A 14,843-nucleotide genomic window follows, 5' to 3' on the forward strand; every position below is an offset into this window, starting at 1 on the left:
CAAACGGCTGGAGGCAAGTGGGAAGGCACCCCGCCCCCCGCCCCCCCAGGAGGCTGTCTCTGCGGTGGGAAATCCAAACCCGAGGGGGAAGAGGCGGGAGAGAAAGGTCCCCATGGCTAACGCTTTTGTTCCGGAGGGTGCAACTCAAGGTCCCTTCAGATCGCTGCAGCCTGAGCGACGTGGGTCCCCCACCCAGAATCTGCCCCCGTGGCAGGAAGGGGCTGGGCTCCTGGGGTGTGCGTGAGGGATTGGGGGGGGGTGACAGCGAGGCTGTGGTGACCCGAGTGCCGGGCACGTCACCTTGGTCCTGAGCAATGCCTCTGGGGAGGATGGTGCCTTTGCGGGTCTTTTGTTAATAACACAGCCATTGGGATTTTATAATAAAAGTAAGTCACAGCCTTTCCTTACACGTTTGTTCCTGAGCAAGGTGTGAGTCCACCGCCTGGGAGCAGCCTGGATGCCGGTCTCTCAAGTCACACACCCTGCCCCCCCCCCATGTCATCCCCCAGCTCCTCTGAAAATCCATGGGGGGGTTGGGGGGGAGGGATGAAAACTGGGAAGAGGTGGAGATGCCCAAAGTGAGGAGGACAAAGGAGAAGGAAGACCGAGGGAAATGGGACATTTTCCATGATGGTCGACATTCCATTTCAAAACGTGTCACAGAGCAAGTTGTTGGTTTGACTCCTTACCTCTCGCCCCGTTTGTTCAACCACAAAACCGCACCCAGGAAAGAGGTCAGCACAGGTAGTGGGATCCTGGAGGACACAGGGACGAGGGCGTCTGGCTCTGGTTGCTGCAATGACCCCAGGGAGCCCTGTGGGGACCCCTCCCGGCACTGCCCACCCGCCAGTGCTGAGGTCTGGACCAGCCCCATAGAGGCTGAGGCCTGAGGGCCCGTGCTGACCTTGGACTAGGGACTCAGCCTATGGGGTGGGGAGGCAAGAATACAGAGGACCCGCACCTTCCACTAGATCCGAACGAATAACAAAAGGGATGGAGTCAGGCGACCCCTGTGGCAGAGGGTTCTAGAGAGGTCTGCGCCCGGAGAGCCGGCCAGGGTTGAGTGCTGAGTCCCCTCTGCTGGGCGTGCGTGCTGCCTGTGATTCCCTGCTGGGAAGGGTCCAGGAAATCGCAAGATAGGGAATCCTGTTCACCGTTAATGAGTTCATTCGTTCGTTCCTCCATTCATTCGCTCCTCTCTTGAGCTCCCCCCAACTGCTGGGGCACGCTCTTCACCCCCATTCCCAGCAACGAAGTTAAACAGCCCTGACACATCAAAGCAAGGCTGAAATTTGCTGACCGGGAAATCGCTCCAGGCGAGTTGGGGGTCAGGGCAGGTCGGAAAGTCCGCGAAATAAAAGAACACTTTTGCGCAGCAGCGGGAGGCTGCTGGGTGCTGGGTGCCGACTGGCTGAGCCAGCTCGCTGCAGAGTCTCCCCGGCCCGCACTCCCTCCCTGTGGCCGGGACACAGGGGTGCAGATCCCAGCGCCCCCACGGGCTGGACCCAGGAATGGGGACCCAAGGCCTCCCAGAAAGCTCTGGCCTCAGTCCTGATTCTTAGGTCTACGGCTGGCTGAATGACTGTGGATGAGTCACTGGATCTACAGGATGAGGGGATGACGCCTGCCTTGGGCTGCGGCTGCACCAGACACTCTCCATATGAAAGTGTGAGAATGAGCATTGTCGCCACCTATATTGAGCGCCGCTTGAGATCTCGTTCTGCTCTGTGATGGTCTTAGTTTCGGGGACCCTTGTGTATCCTCAGCCGACGATTTGGGGTTTCCAAGTCCTCTCTCCCTGAGTCACTGCTGGACGGCCCCGCACCATCCCGTGTTGACAAGGCTAACCAAGTGATCAGATGGTTCCTGAGGGATCCCCGGAGGCGATAAATAACCTCTAAGCCACAATCACTGAGTTATTCGTTTCGTCAATGGACACCTGTGGAGGTGCCTTCCCTGTGCCAGGCTGGGTGCGAGAATTTCTCCAAGAAACAGAGCGTGGCTTTCCTCGTACAGGGGCGGTGGTGTCCTGTCTCCATATTGGAGACCTTCCCCTCGATGAATTGGGTAATAACTTAGGGCCATTTGTCCCGAGATGGTCACAATTGCGGGCACCTGTTTTTCCCTCCTTGGCCCCCAGACACTTGCTGAAACTTCCCTCCAAAAACTCGTTTCTTCACCTTCCAAGGAAAACTCCCAGCCACACCTGCAAGCCTCAGACTGAGCACCTGCTGTGTGCACCAGGTGCTAGAGGAAGTGCCAGTGGGAGGAGAGGAAGAGGCTCCAATGGGCGGAGTCAGTGAGACCACGTGGCAGCCCCAGTCACCACCGGGCAGCCAGTCCAAACACCCCTCAGAGGGCTTCCCTGGGGACTGGTTAATGCATTGCACTCCTGAGCCTCCTTCTAAGGATTCAATTTCTTGGAGAGTAGGGCCTGTCTTGCATTCTGTTTTTTTTGTGGGTTTTTCCCCCCAACTGTGCATATACTAACAAGCACCTCCATAAATACCACAGTGAATAAACGAATGGATGAAGGAATACAATGACGTGCAAGTCTGTGGTTCCGGTTGTATGTCACTCGTGGTTTTCACCTTGGTTAACGCAGTTACCCCTCGCGGTAATTTGTCAGCCAGGTAACTGTGGTTAGTGCCTGTTAGACGGGGGAGGAAACTAAAGCCACGTGGCTACATCAGTTCCCAAGGTCAGCAGGTTAGTAATTGGTGAATGAACGAATGCTTCCTGGGCTCGTTTGGGTTTCCCTAAGGCAGGCGTGGGATCAGGCGCGCGCTTTTTGGCTCCCTGGCTCCCCAGCTCCCAGAGTCTTTGGGGTTACAGAAGCCTGGAGCTCTGTAAGCCCAGCCGGAGGTGGGGGTGCAGCCGCTGCCTCCTGCTCCCCTCTTTTGAGTGCCGTGGACTTCTAACGCCATGGCACTCACTCCCCAGGGGACCTTGAGCGCCTCAACCAGAAATGGAGGAGGAAGCAGTCGTACATGCTGGGACATCTAGCCTGCTCTCCTAAGGTGACAGAGAGCAGGACGGCCAAGGGACCCAAGGGCCAGCGATGCTCCAAGCTTACCTGTCCGAGGGGCTCAGGGGCCCTGGGCCAGTCCACGCCGAGCCTCGCTCCGTTAGACCGGGGTGTGTGTGGCACCGGAGAGTTTCTGAAAAAGCGCAGCCGCCCTGTGCAGGCAGCCGGATTTGCAAAGCGCAGGGGAGGCAGGGGGCGCACCGCAAGTTTTAGCACCTGCGTGCCTGTAACACGCACGTGCCTGTGATATCCGCGTGCCTGTAACACGCACGTGCCTCTGATATCCGCGCGCCTGTAACACGCGCGAGCCTGTGCCTGGGAAGAAGGTGCAGAGGTTGCTCATTTGTCTTCGGAGCGTCCGCCAATCCCGTCACAACCCCCAAGGAGTGGCTGTGAGCCAGAGGTGGGCGGGAACAGGGAAATCCAGCCCCAACACCTGCGGTTCAAGGCCTCTTAACACCCAGAGTTGCATCCACATCTTCATGAAGACCAGGGAGCGTGCAGGTCCCTCCCCCAGAGGCTGAAGAAGGGGGAGTGAGAGGGCTTTGTACGCGCAGGGTCCTCTGGGTCACCTTTAAATTAGTGTATTAAATTTAAAATACCAGGTTGTATAGGGAGGACGCAGCTCAAAGTCCCTCTTCTGTTCTTCCTTCTCCAAGGAGGACAAAGCTCCTTCATGGAGGGCGGGCAGGGGCGCACACGGAAGGAGGGAGCCCTGCCTGACCTCAGCCTCCGACTCTGGCCCCCTTTCCTGCTTCAGAGCCCCCCCACCAGGCTCCTCCTGCCCACGGAGTCTGTTTGAGGGCTTGAGAGGAGGGGGTGCCATCCAGGAACAGGTTAAAACGCCCCCCAGAAAGTCCCACGCTGCAGGTCCTGGTGCCTGCCAGGCCCTGGAGACCCCAAAGACTCTGGAAGCTGAGACTGTGCCTCGTGCTTGGGCAGGGAGCCTAGGGTCCCCTAGAGCCGGAGGGGCCAGCGGCCAGGCCGCAAAGGAAACAGAACCCTCCGCCAACACCCCACTTCAGGCCCGAGCCCCAGGGAGCAGCCGCAAGGAAGACCCCAGAAGCACGGCCCCTCCCTCGGAGAGGCCGGTCAGAGGGATGTGCGATGATCCTAGTCTGAGTAACTGCGCCCCCCCCCCCATACTCTCGAGGACGTGCGGGGTGGGGGTGCAGGGCAGGGGCCACCTCCCAGGCTGAAATGCGGCCCGAAGCCTCCCTGGGAGACAACACCTCTCCTCGAAGAGCCGAAGGGCCAGGCAGCTCTGGCCTCGGCGGAGACAGGACAGCGACCTCAACTCGCTGCGAACAAGCCCAAGGACCCAGGTCCTCACCGCTCTGGGCTGAAGCGGACCCACGGCGGGGCCTGGTCTGCGAAGCTGGGCGCGAGCAAACGTCCAGAGACAAGCGCCCCGCCGCGCACGTAGCGGGCGAAGGCTCCCCGCTTTGCTTTGCCACATGGAGAGCGGGGAACTTGGCGTGGGCGTGTGTGTTTGGTGTGTGTGTGATTGTGATGTGTGTGTGTGTGTGTGTGTGCCCCCGCGCGCGCCTGTGCACCCGATGCGGGAGCGAGGGTATTAGACCCCCGCCCGCCCTCCCCGGCGAGCCGCGCGCGGGTGGCGGTCCCTCCCACTGCGTCCCGTAACCTTGCTCGGAGCGCTTGGCCGACCGCTGCGGACGGGGAGGCTGGGGAGGCAGGGTCCCGCTCCGAGCAGCGTCGGAACAGCTTGCAGGAGAGGGCGCGGCCTGGGGCGCCGGGAAGTGGCGGGGTCTCGCCTCTGCTCTGCTCCGAGGCCCGCGCGCGCTGCGGCTTCGGCGCGCCTGGCGTCCGCAGACCGTCCGCGCGCAGCCTTCTCTTCTGTGCATAGCGATCTGGTTCTCCGTTCAGGAATTTCTAGCTTTCCCGGCCGCCCCTACCGGCATTGAGCGCCCCCCCGCCGCCCGTGGGAAGACCCAGCCGTCCCGGGGTGGGGCAACCTGAGCCGAATTTCGGGTTTCCTCCCGCCACCCCGCCCGCCCTCCCAGAGAGGCCCTGGGTCCTGGGACTGCTCTTTCAAGTGAACTTCCCGTTCTCTGGGTCTTGCGATTCTCCGTCCATGAAAATGTGGGAGAACTCCGCTGCGGAGGGGAGAGCCCCGCTAGCATTTCACTGGGAACGTGTTCAGGAACGGAAGTGGGGGTGGCGAAGGAAGGGGTGCCTCCTACCAGCCTCTGGGAGCCCCCGACCCCCACCCCAAGGTACCGGCCTCCCGGCCCGCCGCGCCCTCTAGTTTGGCCGAACCTGGCGGAGATGAGGCCTAATTTTACCCGAAATCACATCATTACAGTCCCTGGGCGAAGAATGCCTTCACTTCGGGGAAACTGGGCCCAGGCGGGGGCTTGGGGGCTGCAGGCCCCCCGCAAGGGCAGGGTAGCTTTGGGGAGCATAAAGCAAAACCTCTACCCCTTCTTCTCCCCAGCCGGGTCCTCAACCAGGTGCACATCCTGCCACTTACTCTCCTGGATTCAAGCGCCTCCTAATTCCATGTTCTGGGGAAGTCCTAGTTCCAGAATTCCAATGCTTGGGGCTTGGGAGAAAACGGACTTCCATAATAAAGGCAAACTTGGGGTACGGAGAGAATGCGGCAGTTCCAGTAGCAGAGCCTGTGGGAGGAATAAAGGAGCCACCGCAGGCGGGGGCTGGAACCCCAGGGCAGGTGGGGAGGCTGCTCACCCACCTTGGGGCACATTGAGGGGTAACAGCTGGCTCAGAGTCCCCTTCAGCTTAAGGTCCCTCCTGGGGCCCCAACCTTTCTTTTCTCTTTCTGGCCTCGGACCACCCTGGTCTTCCCTCTCCCTCCCCACTGTGCACATTCCTCTAGGGATTCCGCTTGCTGCGTGGGGGGTGGCGGGAGGGGGTGACTGGGGTAGGGAATGGTCAGTCTTCATCCCTGGGCTGTGTTCTGGGATTTGCCCAGGTGTCTGATGCGCCCGACCAAGGACGGCTAAATCTGGGGTGTCTACTCTGCCCCTGGGCCCGAAAATCCGAAAATCTGGAAGGAACGTTTTCAATGTGCTCAAGCAAATGGGTCAAAGTGGAGAAGAAGCTAAGCCAGACTGGGGAGCCTTCCACCCTGGCCAGAGGATGAGGGGGTCCTAGGCTCCCTGACCTCACATCTAGCAGAAGCACTGTTCTCCATGACAACCAACCCCTCACCCCCATGGATAATTGGCCCGTAAGAGGCCTGTGCCCTCCCACAGCCCAGTGCCAAACAGACCTGGGTGATCAGGTTCGTCCACAACGTCTACTTGTTTTAAAATCTCCCCAAAGAACTTTTAACAAACTCCAAACATTTTGTAGTTTCGAGGAAAGTTGAGCCAGGGAGGACCTTTGGTCTTGGAGAGAGGTTTGACTCTTCAACCTTTCAAAAAAAAAAAACTTTGCATGGCCCACCCCACTGGCAGCGGGGAGTTAAAATAGGTTTGCTTTATGCCAGCTGCACTCTCAAATCAGTGGCAGTTTTGGGGGAGGGGGCAATCCTGTGCCTGCAGTAACCTAATTATGAGGAAAAAAATTGTGAGTGTGTGTGTGTGTCTGTGTCTCGCACGCGCATTGAGGGGTGCAGTTTTGTAGACCTATCACTGGCCAAAGGTGAGCCAGGAGGCGGGAGTTCTGGTCTCAGGCTCTGCCTCCGTGGGACCTTGAACAAGACACCTTTCTGCCATGCCATTGCTTGGGCATCTTTACAGCCATCCCAGGCCTGGCCTTCCAGCCAAAACCACTGTGGTCTGCCTGTCCTTCCACCAGGACACCTCGGGCCACACCTGAGCAAGGGCTGTGTTGCCCTGGAATTGTCTCCCAGCTCCAGGCCCGGCACTGAGTGGCCACCCTGGGAGTATAGGCTGTGTCCACATTGACCCCGCAGGCACCACCTTCTTCTCCATCCCAACTCCGCATCCTCCGAAAGCCTGCGAGCCGCTCATGGCACACTCCTGGAGTCCCGACTTTCCGTGGGGAAGCCATCTGCCCCTAATGGATTCTATGGCCAACTCAGCTGGCAGGCCACAACTCAGGGTCACCCAGCGCCGCGGGCTCAGACCCCTCTGAACCGCTGGAGCCGCTTAGCCTCAACCCCATCTCTGTAGCCACGTGGCTCTGAGGTTGCAGCACTTACCCCAAAGCTCTAGTCCCCCCTCCAGCCGCTGTGACCCGCTGCCCGGGGCTAAGGCCCAGCGCAGAGATCCCTGACCTTGTGACCGCATCGTCCGGGCCAGCCACGCAGCCTTTCTTTACAAACCGTAGTAAACATTTTATTTACAAGGTTGTGGCGTCCTACGTGCAGCGCGTCTTTGCGACCCCCTAGCTCGGGAAGGCACTGCGGAGTCACACGTCACAGTGTGAGCTGCTTGTATCCGGGGAAAGTGTCCGTCGGGGGAGGGGGGGCACTGAGACTCCCCAGGCCACTGCGCAGTGTGGGCTGTGCCACCAGGCGGCCAGCGAGGGGCAGGAGGCGACCCTGGCGAAGGAGGCTCCACCGATGCGTCTCTGGCCCTGTCCCGGGGGCAGCACCATAGAGTAGGCACGAGATCCAGCCGCGCTGGAAGGCTGGCGTCTGCGCGCAGGGCCGGGTCCCCTGCGCCCTGGTCCAGTCTACGGGCCTCCGAGAGGCGGCTGGGCGGGCTCCGGGCTTTTGGGGGCGCTGCTGAGGCTGGGCTGGGGCGCAGGGAGCAGCTCCAGGGCCAGGCCGCCGCCGCCGCTGCCCAGGCTACTGGCGATCCCCGTGCCGGTGCTGCTGCTGCTCAGGCCGCTGAAGCAAAAACTGCTGCTGCCCCCGCTCCCCGCGCTGCTGGCGGGGACGAGCGCGCCGGCCACCGAGGCCTTGATGACGGTGGTTTGGTGCGGGGACCGCTCGGCCCCCTCAGTCCGCTCCGTGTCGCTGGGGGCCATGTCCAGGGACTCCGAGTCGCTGCTGTCGCTCTCGGCCTCGCCCTCCGAGCGGCTGGGGCTCCGCTCCTCCGGCTCGCCGTCCGCCGCTGGGGCTCCGCTCGCCGGCTTCTCGTCCGCCTCCTTGTCTTTGTCCTTCTGGGCCTGCGCCTCCTTGGAATGCCGCCACTTCATCCGCCGGTTCTGGAACCACACCTTCACCTGCGCCGCGCGGGGACAAGACGGGAAACGGCGATGAGACACAGGCGCGCTGCCATCCGACTGGCGCGCACCCGGGAGGCACCCCAAAGGCGCCTCTAGGTCGGGCCAGGCACTGCGCTAGGTGCAGGGGCCCAGAGTCTGCCGGATGCGAGAAACAAGGAGATGGCCAGGGGTCCCGGCCTAAGGACGCACTGGGCCTGCTTCGCAAAACGCGGCTCTCCAGACTCCAGCCCAAAATTGCATGGGTACTTGTTGGAAAGGCAGATCCTTGCGCCTCGCCTGCAAACGCGGGAGGATCTCTACTCTAAATCGATGCTTCCCTTAACCCCGTGGTCGGCAAACTGCGGCTCGCGAGCCACATGCGGCTCTTTGGCCCCTTGAGTGTGGCTCTTCCACAAAATACCACGGCCTGGGCGAGTCTATTTTGAAGAAGTGGCGTTAGAAGAAGTTTAAGTTTTAAAAATTTGGTTCTCAAAAGAAATTTCAATCGTTGTACTGTTGATATTTGGCTCTGTTGACTAATGAGTTTGCCGACCACTGCCTTAACCCCACCTGTGTCAGGAAAAAGGCACATATCCCCAAGATTTCACGCACCAAGGTGAATCGATGTTAGGAATTCCTGCTAAGTCGGCCCCCTCCTCTAAGGCCACTATCCTATGCAAGTCCCTCCAAAAGCAATTCTTTTTAAGGAGGGACTATAGGAATCAGAGAGGGGAAAGGGGTTCAAAGAGTGGATTCCAGAGGTGGGGGTACCGCTGGACCTTCCAGGGAAGAGCAGCTCCTTGGCATGAGGGCACCCAGCCCCTGCCCAGGATAAAGTAACCCCACTGTGAGCTCAGAAAACTCTGGAATCAAACCTGTGCACCGTGGAGAAAGGGGGTAGGGATGGGGCGGGGAATCTATATAAATACAGACGATCCCCTGGGGGGACCCAATGCGTTCACACAAGTTCCAGCTTCCCTTTTAAAAATAACATGCACAGCTGGTGGAAGGCGGCTGGGCCCTTCCAGTGTGGTGCCGGGAGGGGAGTTGTGCAATGGAGGACAGAGAGACCCAGAGTTGGGGGGGGGCACCATAAAAAAAGTGCCTGTCATTGGCTTATGCCTGCTCAGAACATTCGGTACCCAGGGGTGTGGCAGAAGGGTGAGTCTTCTAGTTTCAAAACTCAAAAAGGAAAAAAAAGTCCAGTTCTTGAATTTGATGGGGGGGGGGGAGGGGGGAAGAATTCGGACATTGAAGGCAGGCATGATGGATTTGTTATTTTCTTGAAAAGTATTCAAGTATGCAGAGCCCTGAGCTGGCTGCCATGCTCTGTAGCATTCTAAGAAACCCGTTTTCCTTCTCTCCCTCACTCCCCCCACCTGAGATTTTTTCAGCGGAGCTTATGCCGTTAGAAAATCGGACTGTGGCCGCTCCAGGCGGACTTCTTGCCCGACCAGGGCGAAGTAATTCCGTTTGAAATGATGTTTTCACTTCCTCACAACTGGGGATTTCACAATCCTGCAGCAGCAGAAGGAGGGGGGGGGTGGGGAGGATGGAAGATAAAAAAAAAAAAAAGCCAACAACAATCCCTTGCCTTTGGATTTCTATCTCTTCTGAAATAAACTGCTTCCTACAGCGAATTTCAGTGGAGTCGGGTCCATAATTATTATCTCCCGCAGCCTGTTTGCTTTCTCAGCGGTTCTTTCGCCTGCCGGCCAAAATAAACAGGCGCTGCTTGTTGACACACATCTTTGGAGATGGGCTCTGCCTTCCGTCCTTCTCCTCCGCTCTCCTCTCTCCTGCCTCACTTTGGCGAGTCCACAAAGTCTCCCGAAATTCAAGACCTTGTGTTTCCACTGCAGGAGCGAGGGTGGGGTGCAGGGGTCCCTGGGACTGGGATGGACTGACTGCACTGGGCCCGCAGCTGGCTTACCTGAGCATCCGTGAGGCCCAGCATCGCCGCCAGCTGCTTCCGGTCGGGCTTGGTCACGTACTTCTGAATCTCAAACCTTTTCTCCAGGCCTTTCCTCTGCAGGTTGGAGAACACCGCCCTTGACCATGAGCGCTTCCTCTTGTAGGTCTGGGGCATAGTGTCCTTGGTGAGCACGGCATAGGGACCTGCGGGGTGGGGGTGAGGGGTGGGAGCAAGAGAGAGAGACACACAGGAGGACCGAATTAGTGCCCTGGGCCTAGGGCTCACAGTACTGCTTAAAACTGCTTAACCCTAGGCCCTCCCCGCATTCACAAAGCCCTCCTCCAAGGAGGAATTTTACAGCTTTCGAGAAGGTAATGGAAAGGCCTAAAGCAAGTGTATAGTCTGAGTTGAGAAGCCCAGCGGATCATCCATTAATTCCAAAGGGAAACGTGTAACGCTGATGCTTGGCCATCAGGCACCGGGAAGGCAGGCGAAAATGTCCCCCAGGCCTGAAGAAGCTAGAGATGTCAGCCTGGATATTCTCTCTCTCTGTCTCTCTCATCTCTCTGTTGTGTGTGTGTGTGTGTGTGTGTGTGTGTGTGTGTGTGTGTGTGTGTGTGTTTGTGTGTGTGCTCATGCGCCCAGGCGAGGATCGTAGATGCAAATTCCTGGAGCAAAAGGGTTTGAAGTCATTTCAAAATCTGTGTGTATGATAATAAGCAACACCTCTTTCAGCTGCATTTTCAAAGCATCCCCTCCTGAGAAAGGACTAGGGAACCTCCCCCACCCCCCCCCCACCCCCGCGCGCCCCTACCCCATCCCACCTGCCCCCCTCCCCCCCTACACACACACTTTCTGGGCTCCCCAGGCTCCCACCCCTTCCCTGCGGCAGCCCACAGAGAGGGAAAGAGAGAGCCAGCTCCCGGGGAGAAATCTTTCGGTTTCTCTCTCCAGATGCGGTGACCTCCCGCACCCACTCCGGGATGGCTACACAGCCCTCGCCATGGGAGGCGTCAGTCCCGAGTTTTCTCGTGGGCGGACTCGCCCGTTTCTGTACCTGGAAACGTGTCTTGAAACTGATGCTGGACTGAATTTCTCGGGTTCGAGCTTAAGGGGCTGAGGATGGCAGAAGCCTCGTTCATAGGATCTAGAGATGCGAAGAGCTGGCCGGCGGAGGGCTGCAGGCCTGGGAGATGCAGCCCCGCGGGCCGCCCGCCCGTCAGCAGGGACGTGAGATCTGGGGACCCGGCAAGAGAAGAGCTGGTTACACTTCAGACAAACCCACCTGTGTCAGGACCTTCCCAGGATTCTGACCTTTGGGCTGATGTGTTCCTCCCCTCTCCCCCGTGCCCTCGGTTTGGTTTTCCTGATGCAAAGTCAAGAGAAACCCCCTGTCTCCACCCCAAACCCCTCTCTCCCGATTGTGGACAAAGGGGCGATACACCAAATGCCCCATCTGTCCGCGTCCACGCGGTTATAGCCCGGAAGGGCTTGACTTTAACCCGCCAACACGAAGTCGCTCTCAGGTGCCTTTTGAGAATCCCAGACCTAAACCCTCCGCCGGAAGAGCCTGCTCTGCTGTCCCCTCTTGGGAGTTGAGAGTCGATTTGTTTCGCCACATTCCTTGGGTGGAATTTCTCTCTAAATCAGACAAATGGACGGGAAAGTGGTCCCCAAAAGGGCTTTCCCTAACAGATAATAGAGTTTCCTCTCTTGATAAGTGATTAAAGACAAGGGACAGTCACTTTAGCAAATGTTCTAATAACAATTCGTATGCACATTGATTGTGAAGATCGGTTGTGTGTTTTTTTTAAGCATTCCTGGTTTGGTTTGGTTTTTTACATAGAGCAGGTGAGTTTTAAAACTAGTGTTTCAGGGTCTTCCCACAATTGATTTTCTTCTTCCTCCTTTTTACCAATGTGTCCTTAATTGTAAAAACACTCAAAGGTGCCCCAAACGGCCCAGGGACCGCGGGTGCGTCAGGGCCCCGTCAGAGGCCTGAGGCCTCGGGCCCAAGACCTACCTCTCAGCGTGTTGCCTTCTTTGACTTTCGGGTCAAATTCTGCAGACAAAATGCGGTCAATTCCAAATTTGAGGTCCTTGCTGGAGGGGGCTGGGGCCGAGCCGCTGTGGTGAGGGTTGGGGACCCCCCGCGCCCCGGAGGCCGGGGGATGCAAGGCGCCCGCCCGGGGAGGAGGTGGAGGCTGTTGCTGCAGCGGTTGTTGTTGTTGCTGCTGCTGCTGCTGTGGGTGGTGGTGGTGGTAGGCGGCCGAGAGCGGGGACAGTCGCTGCGGGAAGCCAGCCGGGACTTCGGAGGGCGCCACCACCGGGGTGGGTCGAAGCGGGGATCTGGCGGCAGCTTGGAAAGAGGCGTGCGGGTGAGCCGAGCTCAAGTGCGCGGTGAGGGCAGCGGCCGAGGCTCCGGCCAGGCCCTCCGGGGCCGCCCCCGGCTCCCCCACGCCGGCGTGCAGGATGTCCGCGATACAGAAGGAGGGCTTCTTGACCGCGGCGGGGTCTAGAGGGAAGGAGCAGCCGCCCGGGCCGGCCGAAGAACAGTAAGCGGCCGACCAGAGGCTGAAGTTGGAGGCGTAGAAGGGAGCCAGCCCGGCGGCAAACATCCTGGCGGGGTGCGCCCGGCGGCCGCCGCGGCCTGGCTGGGCCGGGTGGATGGGTGGGTGGGTGCGCGGGGAGGGGCGCGCCTAGTCCAGGAGGAGGCAGCCGCCCCGCCGAGGACGATCCGCTTTCGGTTCTCCGTCCGCTCCGAAGAGAAGCCAGGGAGCCCCAGCACCACCGAGGCGGGGAGGCGAGGGTCGGATCCGGCCGGTCACAGTCGGCCCTGGCCCCACTGAAGGCGGCGCGGGACCCGCGCTCCCCGCGGGCTGGAGGCGAGCGAGGGGCGCTGGCGCGGTGGCGGGCGGCTCCGCACACTCCGGGGAAGCCGGGGAGACAGGGGCCGGGCACCGAAAGAAAAACCCCAAGAGCTAAGCCCTAAGAGCTAAATTTAAAACAACAACAATAATAATCCGTTAGTTTAAAAAAAAAAAAGTAATAAGAGGGGGGGAAAAAAACTCCTCTCTAAAAACTCCCAAAGTTTTGGCAGAAGCTTTCGAGTCAGACTCAGGGTAGGGACCTCGATCTGAGCGCTCATTGGCCATCCTGGGGACCAATCAGAGCGCGGAGTGGAGGGAATTGGCAAAGAGGGGCGTGGCCCTGCGCTCAGCCACGCCCCGGCCACGCCAAAGTGTTTGCCGCTGCCGCGTGGGCCGAGCGGGGTTCGGAGCGTCCCTTTCCCCGGCTCCGGGGAACTCTGACCCTCCTGTGCCTTCTGCGGCGCCGAACCGGCACCGGGCGAGGAGAGTGGGTCACAAAGATCCGGAGCCCTCGCCTGGGGAAACCGATGGTCCCGCACAATTACCGCGGTGCAGGGGCTGCCTCCCGAAACGCGCTGGGGCCCCTACGTGTCCATCCCTTTACATCACTCGGCCCCCATTTTTCTTCAAATCGGGCCTTTATCCCGAAAATCGGTGTCCTCCGCAAGGCTCCGTCTCTCGCGCCCCACGCTGCCCAGCCCTGAGCTCTCGGGCACGAATGCGGGGGGCCTTGGGGACCCCGCCCAATGTAGCACCGCGTCGGCCTCGCCGCCTCGAAAATCCTCCGGGAGGAGAGGAGGAGCTGTCGTAAATTAGCTTTCTTCTGAGCTGTCACACGGTGACAACTTGAACGAGTAACTTTTCAAACAAAATAAGATGGATGTCTCCCAACGTCTGCCTCGGACGCAGCCAAACTTTCCCCCAAGCCTCAAAGACAACAAAAAAGGCCGCCGACCGACCGAAATCCGGGCGAGCGGCGCGCGCGTCCCCTCCGCGGCCGCACCTTGTAGGAAACACCACCTCCCTCCTCCGCCACATCCCCGATCACGTGGGCTGCGCTGTTTTGCAAGTGCCCACAAGAGCAGACTTCCTTGGGGTTAAATGCTACTTTCAATTCACCGCCTGCCGGCCTAGGAGCCCCTGGGGCCTGGTCGCGGGAGAGGCTGCAGGGGCCGCCAGCGCGTTCCTTTCGCACCTCGGGTCTTCGGAGCGCAGCGCGTGGGGGGATGGGGGGAGAGGGAAGGAGGGGGTACCTTGGGGCGAGTTCTGCAACATCCACATCTTTATTTTAAGAATTCGTTCTCTTTTAAATTATAGTCAGGACGGATTTCCCCACCCCTCTCCCAAACAAACCACAGGCCACCCAGACGAGCCCCATTTGCACATTTTAAGGAAGAAAATAAAATAATAACAATAATGAAACCACAACATCTTTTGTTTTCGATGGTACTAAGAACCATCTCTTAACAGAGCAGCTGTGCTTCTGTGGCATTTTTTTTTCTTCAAAAAAAAAACTTTCAATATAGTTTTGAGGCATTTTAAATTTCACTTCAGCACTGAGGTTTCTTCCCAAACAAGCCAGGGAAGGCAACTGAACTTGCCCGTGCGTCTCGGGAGGTTAGGATTTGGGGCTAATTAAATTCATTTCCAGGGGTTCCTAGCTCCTTGTTGCACATGTTGTCATTTTAAGCTTTGACTTTTCTCCTGGAAAGTAATCCATCACCTCGAACCAACCATCACTGAGTACACCCCAGCTCTCTCTCTCTCTCTCTCCCTCCCTTTTGCACTAAAGGGTTTTCTTGACCAGCTCCTCGTGGCATTTCCAGCCGCTGCAATGGAGGGACGTGATGGGCTGAGGGCACGGGGCGCCCTGGGGAGACGCAGTTAAACCGGCCCAGTTTCCACCAGAGGAGGAGTGACCAGC

General features: G+C 58.9%; 1 protein-coding gene across 1 annotated transcript; it reads right to left on the reverse strand.

Moving 5' to 3' along the window:
- Window positions 1–7,298: 7,298 nt before the first annotated feature.
- On the reverse strand, window positions 7,299–13,147 carry HLX (H2.0 like homeobox). The gene is made up of 4 exons (XM_080651345.1): window positions 12,073–13,147; window positions 11,107–11,286; window positions 10,068–10,252; window positions 7,299–8,152 (listed from the first exon to the last, which is right to left on the reverse strand). Exons 1-4 carry the CDS (start codon window positions 12,665–12,667, stop codon window positions 7,658–7,660), a joined length of 1,455 nt encoding a protein of 484 aa, XP_080507471.1. The 5' UTR covers window positions 12,668–13,147; the 3' UTR covers window positions 7,299–7,657.
- Between the last annotated feature and the right edge of the window lie 1,696 nt (window positions 13,148–14,843).

Source organism: Plecotus auritus (assembly GCF_963455305.1).
Source record: "Plecotus auritus genome assembly, chromosome: 14".
In the NCBI taxonomy this organism is placed as follows: domain Eukaryota; kingdom Metazoa; phylum Chordata; class Mammalia; order Chiroptera; family Vespertilionidae; genus Plecotus; species Plecotus auritus.

What these genes read in the sequence shown, in the direction of transcription:
- HLX (XM_080651345.1), bottom strand. Translation starts at nt 12,667, where the DNA reads ATGTTTGCCGCCGGGCTGGCTCCCTTCTACGCCTCCAACTTCAGCCTC. An exon ending in AGAAGGCAACACGCTGAGAG is followed by an intron (nt 11,287 to 12,072) that starts GTAGGTCTTGGG and finishes CCGGGTCCCCAG; the next exon opens with ATCTCACGTCCCTGCTGACG. An exon ending in GTTTCAAGACACGTTTCCAG is followed by an intron (nt 10,253 to 11,106) that starts GTACAGAAACGG and finishes CCCACCCCGCAG; the next exon opens with GTCCCTATGCCGTGCTCACC.